Source organism: Rattus norvegicus, chromosome 20 (assembly GCF_021556685.1).
Source record: "Rattus norvegicus strain SHRSP/BbbUtx chromosome 20, alternate assembly SHRSP_T2T, whole genome shotgun sequence".
Taxonomy (NCBI): Eukaryota; Metazoa; Chordata; class Mammalia; order Rodentia; family Muridae; genus Rattus; species Rattus norvegicus.
Window position 1 is genome coordinate 14,373,466 of NC_141553.1, and position 27,682 is coordinate 14,401,147.

At 50.1% G+C, this 27,682-nt stretch overlaps 1 protein-coding gene across 7 annotated transcripts; it reads right to left on the reverse strand.

Moving 5' to 3' along the window:
* Positions 1-7,304: 7,304 nt before the first annotated feature.
* Rab36 (RAB36, member RAS oncogene family) lies at positions 7,305-24,735 on the reverse strand. Of its 7 annotated transcripts, none has more exons than XR_015645053.1 (11): positions 24,470-24,525; positions 23,237-23,317; positions 18,753-18,844; positions 16,199-16,264; positions 14,468-14,569; positions 12,697-12,761; positions 11,334-11,433; positions 10,627-10,704; positions 10,187-10,277; positions 9,598-9,723; positions 7,305-9,182 (listed from the first exon to the last, which is right to left on the reverse strand). XR_015645053.1 is itself a non-coding variant. In NM_001109589.3 (11 exons), the coding sequence occupies exons 2-11, from the start codon at positions 23,303-23,305 to the stop codon at positions 9,124-9,126; spliced, it is 804 nt and encodes a 267-aa protein (NP_001103059.1). In that variant the 5' UTR covers positions 23,306-23,317; positions 24,470-24,735; the 3' UTR covers positions 7,305-9,123. The 7 variants fall into 7 exon arrangements, 4 of the variants coding, with proteins under 4 accessions (NP_001103059.1, NP_001402628.1, XP_087454493.1 ...); XR_015645052.1 differs by having other exon boundaries at positions 23,237-23,324; NM_001109589.3 differs by having other exon boundaries at positions 10,627-10,708; positions 11,338-11,389; positions 24,470-24,735.
* Between the last annotated feature and the right edge of the window lie 2,947 nt (positions 24,736-27,682).

The window sequence follows — 27,682 nt, forward strand, 5'->3', positions numbered from 1 at the left end:
CATCCTGGCTAATGCTAAGCTTCCGGTCCTTTTCTGCAGAGAGCATCTCTCCCTCCCTTCCTCTCTTTTCCTATAGAGCTCTCTTATCATCTGTCCTTCGATGCAGGATAGAGTAAGGAGAGACATAAGGTTCATCCATACTGTGATCTTTCTCCTCATCCTTCCAGTGTTTGTTTCTGCCCGATCTTAACTCTGCAAGCCTTCAGGTAGGCAAGTAATGGTCAAATTGGGATATATGTGTGGCCCAGAAGAAGCACAGCCCATGGAGATGTGTGTGTGTGTGTGTGTGGCGTGTGTGTATGTGTGTGTGTGTGGTGTGTGGCGTGTGTGTATGTGTGTGTGTGGTGTGTGGCGTGTGTGTATGTGTGTGTGGTATGTGTGTGTAGTGTGGTGTGTGTGGTGTGTGTGTAGTGTGTGGTGTGTGTGTATGTGCGTGTGTGGTGTGCGTGTGTGTGGTGTGTGTGTATGTGTGTGGTGTGTGTGTATGTGTGTGTGTGCTGTGTGTGTGGTGTGTGTGTATGTGTGTGTGTGGTGTGTGTGTGGTGTGTGTGTGTGGTGTATGTGTGTATGTGTGTGTGCTGTGTGTGTGCTGTGTGTGTGTATGTGTGTGGTGTGTGTGTGTGGTGTGTGGTGTGTGTGTGTGGTGTGTGTGTGGTGTGTGTGTGTGGTGTGTGTGTGGTGTGTGTGTGGTGTGTGTGTAGTGTGTGGTGTGTGTGTGTGTGGTGTGTGTGTGGTGTGTGTGGTGTGTGTGTAGTGTGTGGTGTGTGTGTGTATGTGTGTGTGGTATGTGTATATGTGTGTGTGGTGTGTGTGTGGTGTGTGTGGTGTGTGTGCAGTGTGTGGTGTGTGTGTATGGTGTGTGTGTGTGTGTGGTGTGTGTATGTGTGTGTGTGGTGTGTGTGTGTGGTGTGTGTGTGTATGTGTATGGTGTGTGTGTGTGGTGTGTGTGTGTGGTGTGTGTGGTGTGTGTGTGTATGTGTGTGTGGTGTGTGTGGTGTGTGCATGTATGTGTGTGGTGTGTGTGTATGTGTGTGTGGTGTGTGTGGTGTGTGTGTAGTGTATGGTGTGTGTGTAGTGTAGTGTGTTTGTGTGTGTATCTGTGTGTTCGTGTGTGATGTGTGTGTAGTGTGTGTGGTGTGTGTGTATGTAGTGTGGTGTGTGTGTAGTGTAGTGTGTTTGTGTGTGTGTGTGGTGTGTGTGTGTAGTGTGTGTGTAGTGTGGTGTGTGTGGTGTGTGTGTATGTGTGTGGTGTGTGTGTGTATGTGTGTGTGGTGTGTGTGTATGTGTGTGTGGTGTGTGTGGTGTGTGTGTAGTGTATGGTGTGTGTGTGTAGTGTAGTGTGTTTGTGTGTGTATGTGTGTGTTCGTGTGTGGTGTGTGTGTAGTGTGTGTGTAGTGTGGTGTGTGTGGTGTGTGTGTGTAGTGTGTGTGTAGTGTGGTGTGTGTGGTGTGTGTGTGTAGTGTAGTGTGTTTGTGTGTGTGTGGTGTGTGTGTGTAGTGTGGTGTGTGTGATGTGTGTGTAGTATGTGGTAAGTGTGTGTGGTGTGTGTGTGGTGTGTGTGTGGTGTATGTGTGTGTGTATGTGTGTGGTGTGTGTGTGTAGTGTGTTTGTGTGTGTATGTGTGTGTGGTGTGTGTGTGGTGTGTGTGTGTGGTGTGTGTGTGTGGTGTGTGTGTGTGGTGTGTGTGTGTGGTGTGTGTGTGTGTAGTGTGGTGTGTGTGGTGTGTGTGTGTGTTGATGTGTGTGTGTGTGTGTGTGGTGTGTATGAGAGAGAGAGAGAGAGAGAGAGAGAGAGAGAGAGAGGATCAACAAGAGACAGACAGACTGAGAGAGAAGGCAGTCAGAGTTGAGTTAGCAGAGAATGAGGCAAAAGTTGGGGAAAGGCTAGACTGGACAGGTGACAGTGGGCTAGGACTACAGCAGAAGAGACAGATAAGAAAGAGTCTCTGGGTATGTAGCCATTCGAGGAACGGCTAAGTTAGGAGATGAGATCAGAGATGGGCCAGTGCCTTCTATATCCCTAAGAGATTTAGGCTGCATTTTAAAGGCAAATAAATTCACCCAAGTAGGGTTTAACCTTCAGGGTCCAGAACTTACCACCACAGTCGGTGTCTTACTATCTATGTTCCTACCACCTTCTCCATGTGGATCCCAGGCACTGAAACATGAGAGGAGTGGAGCTCACAGGACTTGTAAGATGGGTTAGGTGTGGGAAATGAGGAAGAAAGACCAGTCATGGGGATCTGACTGCAAGGACAGGCGGAGAAGCCTATGGAAGGCTTCAGGTACCCACTGTTCATCTACGGTTCCAAATAGGTATGCATCACCACGCTTAGTTTATTTGGGCTGGGAATTAAACCTAGACAGGCTCAGTTCAATGGCAGAGGACTTACTAGCATATGCAAGGCCCTAGAGCAGTGCTTCTCAACCTGTGGGTTGGGACCCCTGTGAGTCAATTTGTAACCATGAAAATACATCCTGCCTATCAGATGTTTACATTACAATATTCATTAACGGTAGCAAAATTACAGATATGAAGTAGCCATGAAAATTTTATGCTGGGGATCACCACAACATGAGGAACCGTATTCAGGGGTCGCAACGTTAGGAAGGTTGGGAACCACGGCCCTAGAGTAAACTTCCAGTACAGTGAAGAAAAAAGGAAACATTTTTTATTGTTGCTCCTACTCTAACCAATCATCTTCCCTCTCTCCACCCCTGCTGGAGGCTGGAGAAGGCTCCCTTTTAAGTGGGATGGGGCTGTGTTACCCATCTGTTATCCTTCAGTCATGTGATCCATCATCTTCAGGGAGAGGGAAGCAACAGCGGTCTATTCTCTTGCTCTGTTTGCTCCTGCTGGGCTGAACAGTGCATGGCTGGTGGACCTCCTGCAAGCTTACAAATCCCCCGTCTATATAGTAGGCAGCGGGGATCTCGGTAGAGGTAGCCTTGCCAAGTAGGCAGTGGAATTGCTGGCCCGGGTTCCCAGTGACTGAGCAGGACTCTCATTAGAAGCGACTCCACCCACCCTTTGCGGGATCAATTATTCATGAGCTTCCAAAGCCATGTGGTGCAATCTCCTGTTGTCTGCAGCCTTTACCAGGAGAGGAAGGGCAGGGTGCGATGAACCTGTTAGTGAAGGAATCCCACCAGAGTGGTTCAGGTCATCAGAGGCCCACTCTAGGTCAGGGAGGCCTCCCCTGGTAAGGTTTCAAGCCCTGGGTTTGCTTTGCTTCCCAGATATCCAACCCCTTATTTATGTGTTTCAGAAGGGCAGGGGTAGGCAGGCTGAGTAAAAATCCAGCCCACAACAGTCTAGGAAGCTGCATTCATCTGGGGCATAGACTCGGGTAGCTCGTGGCTCTAAAAGCCATTGATGCACTGGACTCCAGAGAGGAAGAAGAAGCCATGCACAGTGCCTGGATGGAGACAATGTGATGGCCGTACTTCGTGCCTGCTCATCAGCTTCTCTCAGGGGAAAGCCTAACATATGGGAAGTGACGTGTGAGGCCACGGCAGATGGCAGAGGAGCCCCAGGAGGGGCCTGTCTTGGGGCTGTATCTGAAGCCCGCCCAGGGCCCCTCCAGATTCACTTCCTGTTCAGAAGAGGAGAGGTTCCCTCTAACTTGGGTAATTCTTCTGAAATGTCCCAGCCCCAACTGTCAAGCCCCCTGTTGCCATACACTCTTTACGGTCCACTCTTGACCTAGAATTCTTTGTCAACATGCCGCTGTCTCACGGGGCCTAGAACGTATGCGTGGACAGGGCCTGTTTCTTGTCACCAGCCTGCACTTTCATGGGGTCATGTCTCTCCGTGAGTGAGTGTTGTGTGGATTTGGGGATTGATAACTGGGAGAATTCCGGGAAGCAGGCTGTGGAAACTCCTGAATGATTAGTGATGCAGAGACCGGAGGTGCTTTTAGTTTGAGGCTGGCCTAGATCACATAATGGATCAATCTATCTGTCTGTCTGTCTGTCTGTCTGTCTCTCGCTCGCTCTCTCGCTCGCTCTCTCTTCTCTCTCTCTCTCTCTCTCTCTCTCTCTCTCTCACACACACACACACACACACACACACACACACACACACACACACACAAGAGGGGGAGGAGGGAGGGAGAGTGGAGGGAGGGGGAGTCGAGGGGAGGGGTTGGGGGAGGGAGGGAGTAGGGAGAGGGAGAGAGACACACAAGTGTAACCAATCCTGTCTACTTCTATGTTCAACTACCTAGATGTTAGTTGACCACAGTTCTGGCTTAAGACATCCTGGATTTTTCTAGAAAATGAAGCTTACCTGAGAAGATGCCTGTGTCCTCCTCTGGGCCACCGAGGCTCATAACGAGAGTCGGGAAGGTAGAGGCAAGCAACCAGTGCACAAGAGGGCATGACGTGCCTGGTCCAGTCACTGTGGACCCTGAACCACTCCTTCGGCATGACTAGGGGAGGGTTGGCCAGCACCGTGCAGACACAGGAACAGGCTATGCTGGGGTACAGCTTAGTAGGGCACTCCAAGCAGGAGTGGCTGAGGTATGGTGCACATAGATCCTTTTTCAGGTCTTGGGCCTTTTTAGGTTTTAGGCGAGAGTCTGCTCCAAATACTTGCCTGAAGCAGAAGTTCAACAGCTACTTATCCAGATAAGGCCCTGATTCTACTGGGACCAGACCGAAAGCTAAACTAAAGGGTTAGAGTGGGAAGCGGTTCAGATGTTGTCCTGGCTTTTTAGGTCATCTGTTAGAGGGCAACAGGCCACAGGTTTCTCCAGCAAGAGACGAACAAAGGAGTGGATAGGAAGCAGGGATTGTGGGAGAAGAAGGCACACACCTCTCAAGGACTTGAACATCATCACTCACTAGACCTTGGCTGGGGGAAGCTGCTTACCAAGTCCTGCAGGCCCAGAGCCACAGACTGCCTGGGGCCTTGATAGAAATCTACCCGGCAGGGCTGGAGAGATGGCTCAGTGGTTAGAGCACTGACTGCTCTTCCCGAGGTCCTGAGTTCAAATCCGAGCAACCACATGGTGTCTCACAACCATCTGTAATGGGATCTGATGCCCTCTTCTGGTGTGTCTGAAGACAGCTACAGTGTTCTCATAAATAATAAGTAAATAAATCTTTAAAAAAAAGAAAGAAAGAAAGAAAGAAAGAAAGAAATCTACTGGCAAAGGCTAAGAAGTCTGAAAATAGTGTCTTTGTCTCCAATGGTGGGGTACGGAGTGAGGGATAACATGGAAGTGATGGGGCTGCTTTTCCATTTTTTTTCCAGAGCTGAGGACCAAACCCAGGGCCTTGCGCTTGCTAGGCAAGAGCTCTACCATTGAGCTAAATCCCCAACCCCTGCTTTTCCATTTCTAAAGACTTATTTTTATGAGTAAGTACTTGAGTGTACAGGAACCCAAGGAAGTAGGAAGGGGATCAGATTTCCTGGGAATAGAGTTACACGCGGTTGTGAGCCACCAGGTGAGTGCTGGGAACTGGACCTGGGTCTTCTGTGAGAGCAGTAAGTGCTTTTAACTGCTGGGCCATCTCTCTACCCTCTCTGGTTTGTTTTTCAGGGATGGGGATGTATAGGTTGATGTCGCTATGCAGCTGAAGGCAGGTCCAGGATAGAACGACGCCTGTCATTGGACAAGAAGGAAGAATGGGTAGGAGAAAAGTTTTAGAGAGGCAGAGGAGGCCTGAGCCAGGAAGGAGCTGAGAGAACATGGTGGTGGATGTTAAGATTCCTCTCTGCACAGATTACAGGTTGTTATGAGTATTCTTAAGGGATGGATGTGTGCAGCATTTTGTGTTGTCTAGATGGGCAGATTATATCTTAGCAGTTGGATCAGAGGATATTGTGTGATGTGTTCTTTCATGTGGTGACTTAATTTGGTTCAAGAGAGTGTGTGGTGACGGGATGCACGAGACCGACATGGAATTGGGATGTGTATGCCTGGTGTGGTGGACACCAGCCAAGAGAGCTGTGAGTGAGGACAGGGCCCTCAAACAGCGGATAAGAGAGTAGATGAGGCCCTCAAACAGCAGATCAGAGAGTAGATGAGGGCAGGGTGGAACCACTGAGATAATTAGCGCTAGTTCCAATGGCCGATTGGAACCGGAAGTAGCTTGAGGGAGCAAGACTGCCAGGGTATATACAGGAACCAGTTCTGCCGGGTTTTTATTTTTTGCCCCAACAGGGATGGAACCTGTGGTCAGCAAGCCCTCTGCCACCAAGTGACACCTCTAGCCTACTTACTGAGGTCTGAATGTCTCCTTCAAACTTGAATTGAAAGACGGTTCCGAGTGCAATCATTGTTCGGAGGCTGGGGAAGTGTGTGGGGCTCTTGGATACAATGTTATCACAAGACTAGGTTTGTTACAAAAACAAATCTGGTCCCCCCTTTACTTCTCTGTGCCCTGGTCAGAACACCATGTCAGGAAGTGGCATGGAGGTCTCAGCAGATGTCAGTCCCTTTCTCTTGGACTTTGAAGCCACCAGAATCATGGATCAACCTACTGCTTATTACTTTCTCAGCCTGTGGTATGTCTGAGCTTTATCACACAGACATACTAAGACAGTACTGCTGGTTGACAGAGAAACATCTGAGCCTGGAACCTATCCTCCTGGGGCCAAATATTGAAAATTGGAGAGCCTGTTATTGTGAGCGGGGACGCATGCTACCACACCATGGTGGGCAACATGAGGAGAGTTTAATAAAGGGTGATCTACAGGGATGTTGGCGTATGAAAAGCAGACCCACTTCTAGCTCTCGAGCTCATGACAGGAGGACACAGTATCACCTCCTTCCTGTCACCATCCCAGGGCCACTGCCATCTCCTTCCACCCCATGACCCATCATGCCATGCCCACTAAACCCTAATCCTCCCTAATGCAACAATGTAGCCTGATCCTAACAGGCTGGGGTAGGGACCACAGTCCGGAGGAGAGCCCATTAAGACCCTCTGTGGAAATTCTAAAGTACCATGGTGGGTGGGATGGGGGAAACAGTAACAGCAGACACGAACCCGTCAGCCAGTAGATAAGGAACACGAGTGAACCACAGCTTATTCAAGCTAAGGAAACTTATGTTTTGCTAAAGTATGGGGGAAGGCCTGGCGTGCGCCTTCAGGGAGCGATGAGGGCAGATGATTGGGCAGGTGGCCCATCCCATCGGGTGGTGTGTACAGTACAAGGGTACTCTGGAGAAACCAGCCAGCATGGGGGCTTGCACACAGGGCAGGCCGGGGAAGGACAGCACAGAAGGAATTTTTATCAACTGTTAACCGTGTTCCTTTCCAAGAGTAACAACTAACTTCAGAATGCAGAAGTACTTGCATTTTTTTTATTGCTCCACCACCTCGTTTAATACCAAACATTAAATCCTTTAAAGAGATGTCTTATATACTTTTTAGAATAAAAGGCCTTGAGCCAAATTATGAGTTTCGGGTCTGTAACCCCAGCACTTGGAAGACAGAGGCAGGGGGCTGTTGCAAGCTCAAGGCCAGTCTAGTATATACAGAGTGACACACTGTTTCAGAGTGGGGTGGGCAGTGGGGAGGGAGAGGGCACACTAATGCTAATGAGTGTTATATTGAACTGGAAGATAGGTCAGTGCTCTCCGATGTTTGGCCATTGCTGAGTTAATGGACAGCCATGGGGAGATGTGCTATGCCAGGCACTTAGAAAAGGGCATGGACCTACATGGCGGCCTACAGCTGCTTACCATCCTTGAGAAGCGGGTGTTGCTAGGTATGGTGGTACAGTTTGGTAACTTTAGCATTTGGGAGATGGAGGGTAAATAAAATTCAAGGTTAAGCCTCAGCTACGTATAGAGTTGGAAGCCAGTGTGGGTTCCATGAGACCCTGCCTATGGGGAGGGGGAGCAGCTAGGAATGCCAGGTGTGCCCACCCTCTTATGGCAGGAGAGTCCAGACCCAGAGCTACAGGGATACAGAGTAGGTAAGGTGGTCAGGGGAGACCCTGGACCCACACAGGATGCATCCTGCTGATATGCAGAATGGGGTTAGGCATGCTAGATTCCGGCTGTCCCACGTCCTCCAGAGGTACATGGCCCGATGGATGCCAAAGTCCTGAGAGACAAGCAGGCCAGTGGGACAGACACATGGGAGGCCAGCAGGGATGGGCATAGGTGACAACACAGGACAGTGTCAGGCTCAGGGATGTGGGAGTTGTCAGAGGGACACCATGCACTGTCATCTCTCAGGATGGTCACAGGGATCCCTCTAGTGAGGATCCGGAGGTCACCATGCAGTTGCCATCCCTTGGGACAGTCACAGTGGTAAGCCAAAGGCCTGCCTTCTTACCCGTCAATACTTAGGGCAGAACCACGGGGAATCTCAGAGGTGGGGGCGGGAATCTGCCAGAGGGGCCATATTATGTTTGAACAGTGGGTGGAGGGAGCCCTAGGTCTGAGGCTGAAAGGCCTAGAACCCCATATCTTCTTCTTCTTTTTTTTTTTTTTTTTGGTTCTTTTTTTTTTTTTTTCCGGAGCTGGGGACCGAACCCAGGGCCTTGCGCTTCCTAGGCAAGCGCTCTACCACTGAGCTAAATCCCCAACCCCCAAACAGTTATCAGCCACCCAACTTGGGTGCTAGAGATGGAAAGCAGCACATACTCTTTTTTTTTTTTTTTTCCAGAGCTGGGGACCGAACCCAGGGCCTTGCGCTCGCTAGGCAAGCGCTCTACCACTGAGCTAAATCCCCAACCCCACCCCATATCTTCTTGATGAGAGAGAACTCTGCCTGGGATGGCAGGTTAATTTTACTTGCCCACTCTGACAAGTCTCCGTGCTTGGAACATGGAGATCCCAGAGGATCCACACGAAAGGGCCCCACAGTTATTGGTATAATTGGGTAAGGGACGTGGGCTAGCCCGAGGTGCCCCGAGTTCGCAGTCTTGGAGCCTCTTAAGAACACGGTGACAGTCTGAAGACCCTAAAGAGAAGGCTCACCCTGGTGCCCATCAACCAGCCAGGCAGTATGGGGTTTCAGCAGCCAGTGGCTGCTGACCGGCTAAAGAGAAATGGCTGGGCTCTGGAGACACAGGGCTTCTCCAGCTTTAAGGCATGTCCACTGAAGAGCTTGGGCTCTATGTCACACCCTGTGATGGCTCTGATGCTGGCCTCAGTTAACAGCAACCCAGGCCAGGTGGCCTTTTGTTCTCCTGCGTCTTCGGTACCTCTATTCCTGCAAAGACAGGGACAGATGACATCAGTCAGGCATCCTACAGCCAACACTAGGTAAGGACTATTCCATCCTGATACCTGGAACCCTCAACTTGGGTTCCTGGGCCTGTCCTCTGAGGCCTAGATGACTTGGTGTGGGAAAGACCCAGGGGACATGAGGGATGGTGGCATTCAGGCAAGACACATCCGAAAAGCAGGAACCTAAGCCTGGTTCAAAAGGAGCCTGTGTGGAGAGGAGGGAGGCCGGACAGGTGCCTGAGTTGGTAGGTGGGGGTCACAGAAGCTGTAGGCTTGAGATACGGATAACAGCCCTAAGGTCCCAAGAGGACAGCAAAAGTGGCGAATTAAGCTTGGTGGGTGTGGCCTTCTGGTCCCTATCCTGCTCCTCAACCCCACCCAGCCCTCCTTGTACGCACGTATTAGGTCTCCATCTCCATCTCCGACCTGGGACTGGGTGCTGGGCCTCTTCTCTAGGTCCTGAAGTACAGACTGTTCAAAGGCTAGGGCGGCGACTCGGCTGAAGAATGCCTTCACGTTCTCTCCTGGGGGCGCACAAGACAGCTATGACTCAAGTTGCCCTCAGATACAGATGCATTATGGGCAAGTACCAGATCAGCCCATCCTAAGGCCGGCGGCCATGATGCTTTCAGAGAACCCCTGGTAGTCACAGTTACCAGTCCACCCATGGCCGAGCGGGCAACAGAGTTCTGGGTGGCAGCCTGGCTTCCTACGGCCAGCCATTTGTGTTGGCCTGGTGGTGTCACCTCGTTTCAATTCACGCCCAGTCCGTGGCCGGATACACGCTGTTTCTGTGCACCGGAGACGAGGACTTCTGGCCCCATTTCTGAGTTTCCACAGCCTCGTCATCTCCTGGGTGCCAGGCACTGCGCGTCCTCCCTCTCACTTCGTACCCCACCCCACCCCCACAGCTTGGATTTCCAGCTTTGCTCTTTGGACCTCTGCGCCCGCAGTCTTTTGGTAATAGATGCACCGTGGGGTACTCACCCGTCTTGGCCGACACAGACCAGTACTCTGCCTGCATCTCATTGGCCAGATGCACAGCTTCTGCTTCCGCCTGCTCGCACGCTGCCCCTGACTGGAAGAAACGGCCCTGGCTGACCCAGTATCTTGGCCCTCCTTGCAGGGGGTCCTTAGGGTGGCCTCCTCTCTCCACCCCTGCTTCTCACGTCACCCCAAGCAAGTGGGTGTGTGGGATATCCTAGGACAGGGATGCTGCTTGCCCAGAGCTGACACTGTAGTGCTCCCCAGAGAAATGAGTGAACCCCGCCTCTCAGGGGAGAACCCTCTTTGGTTCCGTAACTAATAGGCTTTGAAGTCCAACACAAGCACATCAGTATTGTTCAGTGCCCCCTCAAGCAGGCTGCAATCACAGGAATTTTCTGGAAAGCCAGTCGGGGTTGGGTCTCCAGCTTCACTCTGCTTACCAGGAGATCCTTCTTGGTTCCCACGAGGAAGATGAAGCAAGAACCTGCCTCATTCTCCCTCAGCACATCCTGCAGCCACTGCCTGGAAGGCACAGTGTGGAAACAAGAGATTCGATTTAGCCAAGAGGTATAGGGAAGGGACCCTGACCTACACTGACTAAGTGGGATGATGGTGCTGGAGTCAGAGGGCAGCAGAGGGACCAGGAGCTTCTGGAAATAAGGAGGGACCAGTTTGGGAGAGGTGGAAACTCCTATTGTGAGACCTGGGTGACCCTTGTTGTTATGGAAAAACCTTTCCCCATTTCTTGTGTAGGGCCTGGAGGACTCTGAAGTGAATGAATGGCCCACCCAGGCAACAGAGGGAGGAGGGGCTTTGGCCCATTAGGTGGATTATTTCTGGCAGATGATGGCCCTCTGAAATTGGTCGCGTTGCCCACATCCCTGCCCAGTACAGCGAGTGAAAAGTTTCTGTCAGGGAGGACTAGCTAGGAAATTATTAGGGACCAATGTGAAAGTGAATGAAGAGGGCCCCTGTACAACATTAAGATTTCCAATATGGTGGCAATAGGATATCAAAGCCAACTGTGGCCTGTCAGCCTAAGCCCCTGAGCAGCAGTTGAGGTCCAGCCCAGAGACTGGGGTTTGGAGCCCTTCCAGGTAGTGTCATGAGTCTCTGACACACAGGGGGTTACAGGATCTGGGGTTACTTGCTTGGTATGCTCCAGAGTCTGCACGTCGGTGAGGTCAAAGGCTGTGATGATCACTGGACACACAGGGAAAGCCAACAGCCGATCAGCAACGGGTGTGCTGTGGGGAGGCTCCCCTAGGTATCTTCCGAGATCACAAGGAACTACTGGGGTGGGCCCACTATGGAGACTAGGGAGGAGTCACCCCGGGGGTCACCCCTTGGACCTGCCTTTCCATCAGACCCCTCCAAACCCTCCAAACCTGTATCTAACAGCCTAGCTGAGGACGGGGAGGGGGTGAGGCAGGTGTAACAGAGAAGACGGAACGCTACTTGTGGCCCAGAGGGCTTGGTGAGGTCTGTAACTATGGAGAACCTGCGTCCCGTGATACCCCTGGCTGTCAGGAGGGGGATACGGTTTTTGAAAGGCTGTTAGTCTAGAGCCTGACCGTGGGTGGACTTTTCACTGAAGGATGGAGATTAGAAACAACCAGTTAGTGGGAATGGCTTTCGTAGAGCTAAGTGGGCAGGAGCCTGTAAGGTATCTCTGTGGCCAGCTTGGATTCCCCAGGGGAAAGCCACAGCAGGGTGGTGGTCCAGGCAGAGGTCTGCTCTCTGCTGCCCTGCTGTGCATACAAGCAGGCTGGACGAGGGCTTCCTCTGTGGTAGACATAGGATGAGTGCTGTTTACCAAAGCACCTCACACTGCTAGCTCCGGGGAAGCAGCAGCCCCTCAGGATCAAAGTTAGGAGGGGTGATGGCTAGAGGAGGCCACAGTGGGCTGGGCATGCTGGAGGCTCCGCCCACAGCTCATTTCCTGTTCCCCCTTCTTTAAGCTGAGACGAAACCTCAGGGCTTCTCACCCCAACACCCAGAAGACAGAACCATGCCTATATTGTGAGCCTGACTTGAGATCCTTTTGATGGTTTCCTACCTCCTACTAGCTTCTGTTTCTGTCTCCTTCCTGGGGACTTCGCATTATCATCTCTGCTGCCTTGGGCCCTGCCCAGCCACCCAGCTGCCCCTGGCTGGCTATGGTGGCAGTGGGCACTGAGACACCTATATGCCAATCCTGCTGGCCCCACCCGTCACGCCTCTCTGGCTGAGACAGGAAGAGCCTCTCTTCGTCGTCACCTGGAATGTGATATCGTGTCTTTTCTGGGACCCTTAAACAAGAATGCTCTCATCTGAGCTGTAAACTGGCCACTGAGGCAGTCTCCCTAAGGGTGTGACTGTCATAGACAGCCAGGGCTCTAGGGTCCCGGGTGTCTTCTTCATTGCTAAGCGCTGGCTGCGGGGCCATCCAAGTGGCTCCTGGAGGACAGAAAAGTAGTATTCACGCAGGTGGCATGGGTTGAGAGTTCCGGTGCCATTCGGCTGCTCACCCTGGGCACCGCGGTAGTAGGCAGACGCAATGCACTTGAACTTTTCCTGTCCGGCTGTGTCCCAGCTGTTGAGGGGAAATAGGGAGACAGGAAGACAGGGGGGAGGCAGGTTAAGCAGTCACTGTGTCCTAAGGCCATGGCACAGTGAGACCACAGGAAGATCTTAGGACCTACGCTAACATGCCAGCCACAGGTGAAAACAGGAAGTGCCTGGTTGGTCCAGTTCTCCCTGCCTCCAGCTCCTGCCGATCTCTGCTAGGTCCTTCCCTCAGATCACGGTGTCAGTAGGGGAGAAGGCGTAGCCAGTGCACGTTGCTTCGTCCTAGCTCGGTCCCTTCTGACTGTGACATCTAAGGACCACATGTTGTTCTACAGCAGGACAATGCTGGGGTTCCAAGACAGGCCCTCAGCATATGTGTGACTGGGGCCCTGTTTCACCTTCAGCACTGTAGCTCCCCTGGTGGGGAACGGGGTTAACGGGGACACACGGGTAACATCCCTTGGACGTCTGAAACAACTTGCTCTGGCTTTCTGAAACAATTCCTTGAGAAGGGAATAGAGGTTGAGCCCTGGATCCATGAAAAAGGAACGGAATAACAGGTTGATTGGTCATGTCTGCCATGGTACGGGATGGAAGAGGGGAGGTGACACACTGCGAGCTGTTTGGGTGGGCTTATAACAGGTCGCCGATATGTAGGGAGGACCCTGAAATCCAGTCTGCAATGGGTCTCCTTTTAGAGTCAACAGTTTTTTTTCTCAGTAAACTAGAAAGATAACCCACAAATATGACGTCAGTGACCTGAATTTGTTTCTGAGAAATACAGCACAATCGAAGCTTCTGGCTTTAGTCATTCATTCATTCATTCATTCATTCATTCATTCATTCGTTTTCCCCCATGTCTGAAGAAATCACTAGATGGGGAGTTGGGAGTGGGCACACAGGTTGACTGGCAGTGACCTCAACATAAGATCCTGTGGGCAAGGCAGTGGCCATTTTATACTGGGCCCTCTAATTAGATACTGGGTCTGGTAGCCTGTTAGGACAGCAAGATCCTCTGGGAACGGAGAGAATGAGTTGCAACTTGTAGAGCACTTTCACTGAGGTGGAAGGGGAACCCTGGGAAGTCGCCCCATCCCCCCCCACCCCCGCACTGACACAAGGTGGGAGTTGGGGCAGAAAGAAGCGTGCCAGTGAGAGGCAAAGGCATGGGGTTAGTAGAGAAGACGGACTGAGGGTGAAGTACCAGATGGACAGATGGACACATGTATACAGAGGGAGGTTATAGGGGGATGGAGAGCATCAGGCCTGAGAGCTGGAGGAGACGGTGGCCTCCAGCAGAGGCCTACTCACCCAGCGCTGTACAAAAGGACTGACTTTGCCCTATTTCATAGCTGAGAATAGAGGCTCAGAGCTCAGGAAAAAAAACAACTAACCAGACAAACAAAAACTGTCAGAGGCCAGTCTGCTGCTTGTGGGATCACAGGTGGTCCAGCTGGGGAGGAAGGCTGAACCTCAGGAAGATGCTATTGGGGTGGAGGATAATAAGTGTGCAGGCCGTGCTGAGAAAACCGTCCCCAGATCTCATGACCAACACCAGGCAACTGTGAGGACACAGAGAATCTAGGGACCCATAGACCACGAAGCCTGGCTTCTTACAACCATCCAGGACCGGCCCTGACCAGACATAGCCTTGCTGAGCAATCGTGCGGCACAATCCAGCCCAGAGCTTTCCCTAGGGGAGAGCTCAAAACCGCCTTAACCAAGACTTACATCTGGAGGCTGTAGGGAATCCCTGCGATCTCAAAGCGCTCGATTTCAAAGTCTACACCAATCGTGGCCTTGTAATCCCGGTCGAAAACATTCTTGCATAACCTGTGGGAGGGGAGGAAATCGGCAGAGAGGTGGGTAGAGATGCTGACAACGGTGACCGTCCCCAGGAAAAATTATTCCCCCAGCAGGGAATTGATATGTGATGTCAGCTGGGTGTGGTGGTGCACGTCTTTGATACCAGCACTGGGGAGGCGGAGGCAGGTGGATATCTGTAGTCTGAGGTCAGCCTGCTCTACATAGGGAGTTCCAGGCCAGGCTAACAAACGCTAGCCTGTCTCAAAACAAAAACAAGGGAAGCGATGGCGCGCAGAGGCCGTGGGTGTACAGGTGTGTAGTGATCACCTTTCTATGACACGCTCTGGAGACGATGGCGACCGGTGAGGAGAAGGTCATCTGGGCCCATAGTTTTAGATGCCAGGGATATTCTTTCGATCAGTGATATGCTATCATCGTGATGTACCAAGAGAACATCTCTCATGGACAAGAAGCCAAAGAAGGGAACGAGGGCAACATGCTGTCCCCTTTGTGTGTACACCCCAAAGACCTAACGACCCGCCTGCAAGGCTCTACCTCTTAAATATCCTGCCACAGGCTGGAGACTGCAAGCCTCTGACATTTGAGGAATTCTTATCCAAACCATAGCAACGGGACGGCCAGTGACAAGGACGTGGGGGAGGGGAAGCTGCATCCTCCCAGAATGCAAAGGCTGTGATGCAAACTGGGAGAGGAATTGAGGGTCCCTCCCCAGGGAGGACCATGCTGGAGGCCCAGCCCCATGGGCATGGTGTGATGAATGCTAAGTATCTAGGATGCTCCACCATCTGTCAATCACAGTACTGGGATGTGTGTGCCTGTGTGTGTGTGTGTAATTGCTCTCCACCAGATCTCTCACTGACTTGACTAGACTGGCTGCATGGCAAGCCCTGAGAGCCCTCCCATCTGTTTCCCCGGTGCTGGGGTTATAGGCATGCGCTGTCATATCTGGCTTCTCCCAGAGGTCCTGGGGATTAAATCCAAGTTTTGAGTATTTACACAGCAAGCACTTTTAACGACTGGGTCACTCTCCTGAGCTCCTAATTCCCCCCCCCTTTTTAAAGAGTTATTTATTTATTATATATACCAGAAGAGGGCATCGGATCCCATTACAGATGGTTGTGAGCCACCATGTGGTTGCTGGGGATTGAACTCAGGACCTCTGGAAGAGCAGTCGGTGCTCTTAACCTCTGAGCCATCTCTCCCCTAATCTCCCTCTTTTAAAACCTTTCTTCTTCCTTCCTTCCTTCCTTCCTTCCTTCCTTCCTTCCTTCCTTCCTTCCTTCCTTTCTTTTGTGTGTGTGTGTGTGTGTCTGTCTGTCTGTCTGTCTGTCTGTCTGTCTAGTATAGGTGCCTGTGGTGACCAAAGGAGTCAGACCTCTTGCAGCCGGAATTATGAGTAGTTATGAGTCACGGTGTGGGTGCTGGGCACACTGTGTGACTGGTGATGTGTTCCAGCAGTACCTCAGAGACATTTCTCTAGCTCTGACTCCTTGACCTTTTCCACACCCTTCAAACTGTTTTCCAGGCTCAGGTGTGTGTGAGTTCCGTGTTGTCTTGGGATCCCAGGGAATGGTACTATAACTTGGTGCTGGAAGGTGGGGCTGGCCTGACAGCACGAGGAGGGGCAGGGCTCACCTGTGAATGAGGCTAGTCTTTCCCACGTAGAGATCACCAACTACCACCACCTTGGAGAGTCTGAGCCTGGAGGAAATACGTCCGTATCAGCCTGGAGAATGGTATCAAGAGTGTCTTCAGCCTATCTAAGCTTTCTTTCCCTAAACTATCTGAATCGCCCTTCAAACCTAGATGCAGGGAGGCCTACCCCAAAAGCCATTCTCCAGTGCTGGGGTGTGGGAGAACGTACGCTCATTCTGGGAATCCTGCTGCCCTTATAGCTATCTATACCCTTGAGCCCCTTTGGCCAAAGTCATTATCCTGAAAATTAGCAATGGGCCCGAGGGGAGGCTGAGCCACAAACTGAGGGGCAGGGAGGAGGACATGGGAAGTACTGTGAAAATCAACATCAGATGAATCCAAACTGGTATGTATGTATCCTGTCTCCAAACTTCGGTACACCCTCTGGGACGTGCACCTGTGTGGGGTCAGCTCACACAAAGCAGGTATACAGGCATGTAGGGATGACGTAGGCCAAGGGGTACTCTGTAAACGGAACCCCGAGTCTGCATATCTGGGCTCGTGGTTCGAGCGGCAGACTGCCTCTGCCATTCTTGGGCTCCTTGGAGACCCTGCTCACCAAGAGCGACTATTACCTTCCCTCTGTGTGGGTATATCCTGCACCTTGAGTGTATCTCTGAGACTGTTGCTAAGGCTTTTAAAGAGTTTCTGGGCTGGTGAGATGGCTCTGTGGATAAAGGTTCTAGCCACCAAGCCTGAGTTCTATCCCTGGGACCCGAATGGTGGGAAGTGAGACCTGATTCTCACAAGTTGCCTTCTGACATTTGCTCGCATGCTATGGCATGCTATGGCAAACTCCACCACTCACAGATTAATACAATTTTTAATAAAAGCATCTCCTCAACTCTTCCCAAAGACTTCAATGCTTAAACTGACCATGTTGGGAAACATCTAGCGGCCCCTCTGTCTGCAGACAGTGGGAGGGCTGGGTCTGGGTCTTCCCTGCTCCCAGGCAGCCCTCTCATTTTGGGACAGGCCGGCCTTGATTCCATGTCTGAGGGAAGACGTACAGCTACCACTAGGACTACAAAGTGGGTACTGTCCATGTCTCAATTGCCCTACCTCCCGTGCACTGTGTAGGGTCTGGTAGATAATCTGCATTGAGGTGGATATGACATAGCAACGCCCTTACCTTTTCCCCCTCGAGTCACTGACAGCAGCTCTGACCTAAGCTCTCTCTTGCCTCCCTTTGTGCAGCCCTGGAGACCTCTGGGATGGGCTCTTCTGTGATCTGACTTCAGCTACATGATTTTGTGAGCTCAGCCAACCCCAGCAGCTGGCTACAATCTGCTCAGGAGGGAAGGGGAAATGGCGGGCCTTGGTGCCTATCTGTTAGAGAGAGGACAGACTACTGCGAAATGGCCTGTCAGTGCATAGTGGCTGCTGAGGAAGGAACGGGGCAGACACAGCCAGGCCTCTCAAAAAACCTGACAGTTCTGTGGCGTAAGATTATGGAGGTCTGTAGCATGGACTGAGGGGTAGTATGTAGGGTGTCCCCAGGCCAGGCCAGGGGCAGGGATGGTAAGCAGAGAGGTCTGCTGGAGGATCTGACAAATAGAAATGTGAAGGGATGATGAAGAAGATGGCTGCTTTATACAGAGGAAATGGGCCTTTATACAGAGGAATGTGGGGAAACTTCACTCAGGCTGAGAAGTCATCTGTATGCTATTCTGAGACACAGGGAAATTACAGGTTCTAAAAATTATATTTATATATTTATAAACATATAAATATATATCAATATATTATATATAAACAAATATATAAACATATGAAAACAAATATATAACATTACATATTATATATGATATACTATATATAAACTAATATGTATTATATATTATATATAAACTAATATATAGTATATAAATTAATATATAATATTACATATAATATACTACATATAAACAAATATGATATATTATATGTAAACTAATATATAAAATATATACAAATTATATATATTATATAAAATAATTCTATAATGTATAAATATAGCAGAGTTAGATTGATAGCCTAATAACAGACTGCACTGTTCAGTCTGTGACTTCAGTTTGCTTATGTTTTCATTTACATGTGTGTGATGGTTTGTGTGTGCTAGGCCCAGGGAGTGGCACTATTAGATGGTGTGGCCCTGTTGGAGTGGGCGTGGCCTTGTTGGAGTGGGCGTGGCCTTGTTAGAGTAGGTGTGGCACCGTGGGCATGGGCTATAAGACCCTCATCCTAGCTGCCCAGGCCAGTCTTCTAGCGGCCTTCAGATGAAGATGTAGAACTCTCAGCTCCTCCTGCACCATGCCTGCCTGGATGCTGCCATGTTCCCACCTTGATGATAATGGACTGAACCTCTGAACCTGTAAGCCAGCCCCAACAAACTGTTGTCCTTATGAGAGTTGCCTTGGTCACGGTGTCTGCTCACAGCAGTAAAACCTAAGACAAGGTGTCTTTGTTCTTCTACTCTTCCTGTGACTTCCACACCCTTGTATCATGGGCTTACCCAGCAGTGCCCGTGTTCCTGTGCTGGCAGGCTGTGCTGACCTGGCTGTGGAAGTGCTCCTTGAGCTGCAGGCAGGCATCCGGCGTGTACCACTACAGGAAGACAGACAGACAGACAGACAGACAGACAGACAGACAGACAGACAGACATGGAGACAAGCAAGCACACCGTCCTGTGATGCCGCATCCTGGTAACACAAACTGGGCATCAGGGTGGTGAGTCCTACTTTCCAACCCTCCTTCTCTCCTGAAACTTGAGGCCTGCAGTCTCTTTAGCCCTTCTTGTTCCTGGTAATGCCACGGGCTGTGGGGTAGGAAGTATGAGCCGATTTCTCAGACAAGGTGCACAGAGTAAGAAAGAGAAGCCTCTGGGAGCATCATATATACCCAGCCTGACCTGGTTAGTAAGTCCTCAGGCTTGAAGTGGCCCTGGGATGCGGGACAGATATGGCCACCTGTAGCCTGTGGCCCTGACTGCTGAAGGTACAGAGCTGTGAGGGAACCCGTCTCCTATGAATATAGGACCAAGTCCCCTGGGCAGTCTCCTTAGGGCTGAGTCAAATCTCAGCTTTACCAAGGCCAAGTGTGTTGAGGTCAAACAGCTTTTCCTGTCTCTCTGAGCCTCGATGTCTTACTCTGTGAATAGTGTCTTTTGTCCCAGGAGACCAGGCCCGGTTGTTTTTTTTTTTTTTTTTTCCTGATTATACTTCCTCTCTTCGGCTCATTGAGACGCCACCCTGATCATCCCTGGTTACCATGGTCACGCTCCACTGGAAGAGCAATGGTCCGAGCTCACTGTAAAAAAACCCGGGGAACTCTTCGATATCTGAGGCACAAAGGCTTTTTCTGTCGGTGAGTGGAGGAAGTTGGAGGGAGAGAGAAAGAAAGGGGAAAGAAGCAAAGGCCTAAGATGGGGGCGTCCACAGCCAACAGCCCCCACCTTCTCCTACCAGCCTTAGCACAGAATCCAAAAGACACAAAAAGTCTGCTTCAGACCTGTCCGAGCCACATGGAGGCAACAATGGACAAGAGGGTCTTTCTTTTTTTTTTTTTAAATTAATTAAAAGTTGTTTGTTTTGTTTTGTTTTGTTTTGTTTTTTTTTTGGTTCTTTTTTTTTTTTTTTTTCGGAGCTGGGGACCGAACCCAGGGCCTTGCACTTCCTAGGCAAGCGCTCTACCACTGAGCTAAATCCCCAACCCCTTGTTTTGTTTTTAACACGGTATATTCTGATTATGGTTTTCCTTCCCCCAATTCCTCCCAGTTCTCTCCCATCCAGATCCATACCGTTTCTGTATGGATCAAGAAGGCATCTAAGGAATAATAAAATAAAACAAACAAACAAACAAGTCAGCTGGGCAGTGGCATCGCACACTTTAATCCCAGCACTCTGGAGGCAGAGGGAGAGAGGCAGCAGATCTCTGAGTTCAAGGTTAGCCTGGTCTACAGAATGAGTTCCAGGCAAGCCGGGGCTACACAGAGAAACCCTGTTTCCAAACCAAACCAAACAAACCACCAAAATAAAACCCAAACTAATCAGAGTATGATAAACCAACCAAATACAAAAAAGAGCCAAAGGAAAAGCACAAGAAACACATATAGATATTCATAGGAGGGGAGATGGAGACAGTTTGGAGCAGAGACTGAAGGAAAGGCCATTTGGAGCCAGCCTCACCTGGGGATCCAGCCCATATACATGCAGCCACCAAACCCAGACACTATTGCTAATGCATAGAAGTGCATGCTGACAGGAGCCTGATATAGCTGTCTCCTGAGAGGCTCAGCCAGAGCATAACAAACAGAGGCAAATGCTAGCAGCAAACTATTGAAATGAGAACGGGGTCCCCATTGGAGGAGTTAGAGGAAGGACTGAAGGAGCTGAAAGGGTTGAAATCCCATAGGAAGAACAACAATACCAACCAACCAGACCTCCTAGGGACCAAACCACTACCCAAAGAGTACTCATGGACTGATCCATGGCTCCAGTTGCATATGTAGCAGAGGATGGCCTTGTCTGGCATCAGTGGGAGGAGTAGCCCTTGGTCTTGCCAAGGCTGGACCCCCAGTGTAGGGGAATGTCAGGGCAGGGAGGCAGGAAGGGGAGTGGCTGGGGAGGGGAAACACCCTCATAGAAGAAGGGGGAGGGGGATGGGGCTTATGGATGGGAAACTGGGAAGGGGATAACATTTGAAATGTAAATTTAAAAAATCTGATAAAAAAGAAACGCATGTAGAATCAGATACATACATGTTCATATACACAGAAATCCTAAAGAAACCCCAACGAGAAGTCTTTAGCAAATATAGGTGTGTGTGTGTGTGTGTGTGTGTGTGTGCGTGTGTGTGCGTGTGTGTGTGTATACTCAAAAGACTTGTATGTTAGGAGAAAAAGGAGAAAAAGAAGAAAGAGGAGGAGGAGGAAGAGGAGGAGAAAGAGAAAGAAGGGGAGGAGGAAGGGGAGGAAGAGAATGAAGAGGAAGAGGAGGAGGAGGAACAGGAGGAAGAAGATGAGGAAGAGAAGGAGGAGGAAGAAAAAAGAGAGGAAGAGGAAGAATAGACAGAGGAGGAAGAAGGGAAGGAGGAAGGGGAGGAAGAGGAGGAGGAGGAGGAAGAAGAGGAAGAGGGGGAGGGGGAAGAGGAGGAGGAAGAGGAAGAGGGGGAGGGGGAAGAGGAGGAGGGGGAGGGGGAGGAACAGGAGGAAGAGGGGGAGGGGGAAGAGGAGGAAGAAGAGGAGGAGGAAGAGGAGGAGGAAGAGACAGAGGGGGAGGAGGAAGAGGAGGAAGAAGAGGAGAAAGGGGAGGAGGAAGGGGAGGAAGAGGAGGAGGAAGAGGAAGAGGGGGAGGGGGAAGAGGAGGAAGAGAAGGAAGAGGGGGGGGAAGAGGAGGAGGAAGAGGAGGAAGAAGAGGAAGAGGAGGCCCAGACTTGATGTTATGAGAATAAGACCTACAAAGGTGCCACTTAGTTTTCTCTTGGCTCTCTACTGACAGGCATGAGAGTTGATGATCTTCAGAGCCATTTGTTTACCCAGCGAGACTCTCCTGGAGAAACTGAATTTTTCATTTGCTAGTGACTATCAATGGACAACAGGATCTCAATGTCACCTTTCAGAAATATTTTCTTCATGGACTAACAGACAGACATTTCTTTTTTTTTTTTTTTTTTTTTTTCCCGGAGCTGGGGACCGAACCCAGGGCCTTCCGCTTCCTAGGCAAGCGCTCTACCACTGAGCTAAATCCCCAACCCCAGACAGACATTTCTTTACCCTACTGCCCCTTTGTTTTGGGTGATGCCAGGAATTTAACCAAGGGCTCCAGCATAAGGATATGCTGTAACCTACCTCCTTTCTTACATGCACGGGACTGCGATACACACACTTGACCACGAACTGCTCCATTCTTCGCATTTTATGTAACAACCGGTTTGGCTGGGAAGAGGTGCCTAGTCCCTCCTCTCTGTATTGAGCAGCATCAGTACCAGTCTCTCCAAATACTGATGCTGAATCTGACTTTCTGCTCATCCTAACGGCCACACTGCCTGATCTTTCACACACTCTCCACTCACGCCAGGACATATACAGCTCGGATTTCTAGAAGTGGCTACCTAATAGGCAAGAGTGTCTGTAATATGGGTAAATACTGTTCCTCTGCCCCTCCCCCAATAAACGTTATTTGGCATTCTCCATTGCAGTTAGATTTAGTCTGTAAAAAAGATTGGAGTTTTTAGCAAAAAGAGAAGGCAGACTAACAGTGGAGAAAGCCCTGGCTTTGGGAATCAGAAAATAGAACTTTTTTTTTTTTAAAGATAAATTTTGTTACATCGTCCAGGCTGACCTCGAACTCACAACCCTTCTGTCTCTGCCTCCCAAGTGCTGGGAATACCAGTGTGTCACTACACCAGTACAATCTCTTTTATACTCTCTCTCATATCTCCCCTCGACCCCCACAGTGCTAGGGATAAAACTCACAGTTTTGCACCTACTAACCTACTAGGCAAATGTTTTCCTGCTAAGTTACATTCCTACCCTGTGGAGAGAGCTAACAATAACAACAAGGGATGTACCTGGGGACCTCACACCAGGAGCTGTGCCCTGAGGTATTACTTTCACACATCTTTGACTCCTAGAGCTTGGGCGACCACCATAGGTCGCAGCTATGACAGCATCAAGTTTTCTGCCACTGGCCTGCTTTAGAGGAACTCAACACCCAGTCTTTTAGCTTCTTAGAAATCAGATCGACCTCTGTACCTCAGTGGCTTGACTCTGTCTGAGGTGTCAGATTAGCAATGAGGACCAAAAGAGCTGGGAACAGTGGTACATTTCTGCCATCCCAGCATTTCAGAGACTGGGGCAGGAGGATTGTACCTTGAAGACATAGTGGATTCCAGGTTCTTCCGGGATAGTAGAGACCTTTTACCAAAGCTCTCCAGACCCAAACAAATCAAAATGGAGCAATAAGAACAATGACAACAAAGGTGTTCTAATGACTGTACCTTAGGGAAGCTGGTGATGATTCGATCCTGGCTCACAGGGGGCCCCAGAGGGGTCCAAGAGGACCTCATTCTTCCAGTGTTCTGTAGACTCAATCAGGGGAAAAAAGACCATTACATACCAGAAGTAGTTTCTGCATTATGGCCCAGCAGATCAAACTAGAATAGGGTATGCTTGGTGCCACGTGATCAAACAGAATTCTGAATGGGCTAGTTTCCCAACAAAACAAGAGATCCACAGAAGTCAGGGGGACCAGTCAACCTGAGCCGGCATGAATTATCCTGTAAATTAAGCAACTTCCAAATAACTGCTTTTTACCATTTTTATTCTTCGATAAAATCAACTTCCTAGCCACGTGTGGTAGTGACACGCAGGTCCATACCCTCAGCACTTGGGAAACAGAGGGAGGAGGAGAATGAGTTCCGGAGCCCTTGAGTGACACACTGAGAGCCCTTCACGCAGCAGAGAGACCCAAACCGAACCAACCAAAACGTGATGACACTCCATTTATTTCACAGGACGAAGTGCTGCCCGGTTCCAGATTCACAGGGTTCCATTAGGACGAGGATTGTTATACTTGTCCTTTAACAAGGCTCGGAAAGCCATACAGGTTGTCAAAATGCGCCTGTGAGTTCAAACACATCTGCGGTCCCCGTTCCTATCAGCGACATTAAGTGGAGGCCATTCATTCTGCAGGCAGCACAGTGGAGGAGGGGCAGCCCACACACCCCATCTTGCCTAGAGTCAGGAGGTGAGGTCCCCTTGACCCCATGCCTAGTAAGAGGGGTTCCTTCTCTGGACTCACTTCCTTGGCATATGGGAGGCATGCAAAACAAACAAACAAACAAACCAAAAACCAAACCGAACCAACCAACCAAAAAACCCCAATCCTGGCTGTGAATCACAGCCCAGGTAATAGAAGCAGAGCAGGGAGGGGTCCCCTGCCCTTAGTCTGTTTTAAGATGGAGTCTCGGAGTGACTTGAGGTCCCAGCCACTTTCCCTGATAGTCCTCTATCACCTAGAATCTACTCCACCCCACCACCATTCCCAAATTTGCTGTCCTCTTCTGACCCAGCTCCCACCAGAGGCCTGGCCCAGGATGGATGCTCAGTGAGGAAGAGCAGGCCTGCAGGCCACACTCAGGTTTGGGGGTAGGAGGAGGGCTGGACACTCGACAGCCTCAGGACCATAACCTCCGGGAAGCTTCCGCAGCCGGGAGGGTGAGTGGACTCACCAAAGCTGCAAAGACCAGGTTCTGGCGCGCAGGCCGCTGCAAATCACCACAGCAACAGTGGCCTCGCGGGACTGGCTCGCAGCTCCCGAATCCTGACGTCGGGGGCGGGGTCTGGACCCTCCTCCAGTCCTTGGATGTGGCTGGCACAGGGCCCCGCGCGGAGTCATCACCATAGCAACGAGAGCCTCCTGGGACCTCGAGCTCTGCACTGCTTGCTCAGAGACTTCCGGACTCCACTGCAGCGCCCCGGGCTCACCATGACAACCAAGGCGTTGATGAGCAGGCGGGGCCCGTGCGTGGAGTCTGGGTAAAGGGTTGGCTCAAGGTTCACTCTGGCTACCTTGATGGGCCGGGTCGTGACAATCCCCAGAAAAAGGAGTTTTGGTGTGGCATCGAAGACGGCCCCGCTGCAAGCTAAGGACACACCTCACGCCTACCATCTGCCTTACTGCACCCGTTTGAGTTTAATGCTATTTGGAAATCATGTGCCTGGCTTCTGGAGTGCAGGCTGAAACATTAATTTCCTCGGTTAACGGGCGTTTAAAAAGCAGCTCAAGTTACTGGGAATTACTGGGACCCTTCGAGCTAGCTTCTGTTGAAAAGCGAGGTGCGGAGGGTAGGCTGTGGATATCCTACGCCTTAGAACATTTACCAGAACTCTTACCAAAATTGAAAAACTAAGGTTTCCCAACTCTGGTGTTCTCTCCTCTCCCCCCGCCCCCCTCTGACAGTAAACTAAAAACCTCATTCAAAAAGATTTGCCTAGTGAGTTAGAAATAGAATTGAACCCACATTTTTTGACTCCCTGGGTATTCACTCACACCTTCTTAAAATGAAACTAGGGCAGTGTGGGCTAGAGAGACCCTTTAGGACTGAGTCCTCTGAAGAACATCAGCAGGTAGATTTTTAAGTGTTGTACTGGATCCCTGCTAGATCTATTTTAACCTATTTTAATCCCTGTGGCTTTGCTGGGTGCCTTTGATTTATGTGTTTTATATATATGGGTACTTTTCTCTGTATGTACATCTGCACACAGACGGTTGTAAGCTGCCATGTGGGTGCTGGGAATTTAACTCAGGATCTGCAGAAGAGCTCTTACCCACTAAGCTATCTCTCTAGCCACACGTGTGTGTGTGTGTGTGTGTGTGTGTGTGTGTGTGTGTGTGTGTGTGTGTGTGTATGGAAACAGGGTCCTTCTGTGTAATAACCCTGGCTGTCCTGGAACTCCCTCTGTAGACCAGGCTGGCCTTGAACTCAGAGATTCAGAGATCTGCCTGCCTCTATCTCCCGAGTGCTGTGATTAAAGGCTTGAGCCACCACTGGCAAGTGGTTTCACTTCTAATGCCTCAGGTGTCAAGGGTACCATACCTCCAAACCTCAGGTTACTCAGCTTTTATTTCATTTTTTTTTCTTTTTTTCGGAGCTGGGGACCGAACCCAGGGCCTTGTGCTTGCTAGGCAAGTGCTCTACCACTGAGCTAAATCCCCAGCCCCTTAATTAGGCTTTGTTTCTTTCTTTCTTTTTCTTTTTTTTTTTTTTTTTTGTTACTCAGCTTTTAAATGGCCCTGATAATTTAAGGGTTTCTTGTGAAGAGGAGAATGCTGGATTCTTTTAGCACAGAAGTAATAGAGAGGAGACCTGTGTGTGTGCAGTGTCGGCAGGCAAGGCTTTAATGGGCCTGTGGCTAAGGAGTGGAGATGGGGCAGGACTGATAGACCAGGTTTTCTCCTAGAACAAAATGAGAAGTAGGACCGTGTTGGTTTTCGAGGGTGGGTTAGACCCAGGTGGTGATCACCGTGCTGACAGAGCTTACCTGTAGTCTTTTCAAAAACTGCTTGTGGCAAGCCCTCATGGAGTCTAGGTGGCTCCCAAGTTTTCCATGAGAGTGGTGGTGAACTGTTGTCTCCCTCCCTCACACCACAGAATTATGGGCATGTACCATGTGCCTAGTGTCTTCATGTACATAAGGGCATGAGGTGGGGGTGTTAACTACCGGACTCTGGGTGTTTCTGTTATAGCAGCAACTAAAGGATTAGGAAGGCAGACCAGCTCAAAAATAAATAAATAAATAAATAAAAAATAAATAAATCCCCATGCAGGGACAAAGAGAATTTCATCTGAATCTTAAGGCTACCCTGTCTTTTCAGCCCTTCACAATCACCTGTCTAGACCCCAATGAACAGTCTTCCTCAGAAGTAGCCTTCAGATCCCTGACTAGGAATCTTAAACACTCAGCACTGTATCCAGAGGTGTTCTGTACAGCAGAACAGTGGGAAACTATTATTAAGTATGGCGTGTTGGAGTGTCATTGTTGACAGGATTTAGAACTACCCTCAGGTGAACACCTCTGCGTGTGTCTGTAAGGATGTCTCCGGAGAGCATTGACTGAGAATTACCCTGAATATAAGTTGAGCATCAGCTGGGCACCAGTGTTCGCCCTAACCAGGTACATTTAGTTACGAGGTGAAGAGGCAGAACTCAGAGTCACTTCCGCCGTGACTCCATGATGGGTAGTACCCTTAATATAGGAGCTGAAATAAATCCTTCTTCTCTCAATTCTCCTTTTGTCATTTTTTTTTTGTCATACGAACAAGAAAACTGTCTAATGTGCCCAATGGGTGACCTCTCTCATAGTGACCTTTGACCGGATTAAGGACGAGTGAAATCACAGGGCTCCTGTTTTGAATACTTGCTCCCCGGGCCGGTGGAAGCTTTAGACTGTGGAAGGAGTCAGGTCACTGAGGGGAAGTCCTTAGAAATATGTTATCCCGCTCCCCGCCCCTCCACCTCTGTTTTATATTTTCCCATTATCATAGTCTGCCAAGCACCCGTGGGCCAGACCTCCTGAAATTCTAAGCCAAACTAAAAGCTTTCCTCATGTAAGTTGCTTCTCCCAGGCGTTCTGTCACATCGTCCGGGAAAGAGTAGCTAATACATCTGGTAATGTGGGAATTGTAGAAAAATGCTTTTACATTGTAACTCTTAATTCGTGCCCATAAACCATTCATTTTGCATTTACCAAAAGCTTCTTGGCCCTATGCCTGGCACCGAATGGCAACAAATGGAACAGACGCAGGCAGGGTCTTGCTATGTTAAGGGGGTTAGGCTGGGTCTTACTGAGTTGTGTCTGTGGGAGATGTCAGACAGGGTCTTGATACATTCTGTGTGTTTAAGTTTGTGTAAGGTCTTAGGGTGTGCGTGCGCGCGCGCCGT

Coding starts and splice junctions, on each gene's coding strand:
- Rab36 (NM_001109589.3), bottom strand. CDS start 23,305: ATGAGGTCCTCTTGGACCCCTCTGGGGCCCCCTGTGAGCCAGGATCGA. Junction 11,390..12,696: donor CTACTACCGCGGTGCCCAGG/GTGAGCAGCCGA, acceptor CTGTGTGTCCAG/TGATCATCACAGCCTTTGAC. Junction 9,183..9,597: donor TGGAGATGGAGACCTAATAC/GTGCGTACAAGG, acceptor CTGTCTTTGCAG/GAATAGAGGTACCGAAGACG.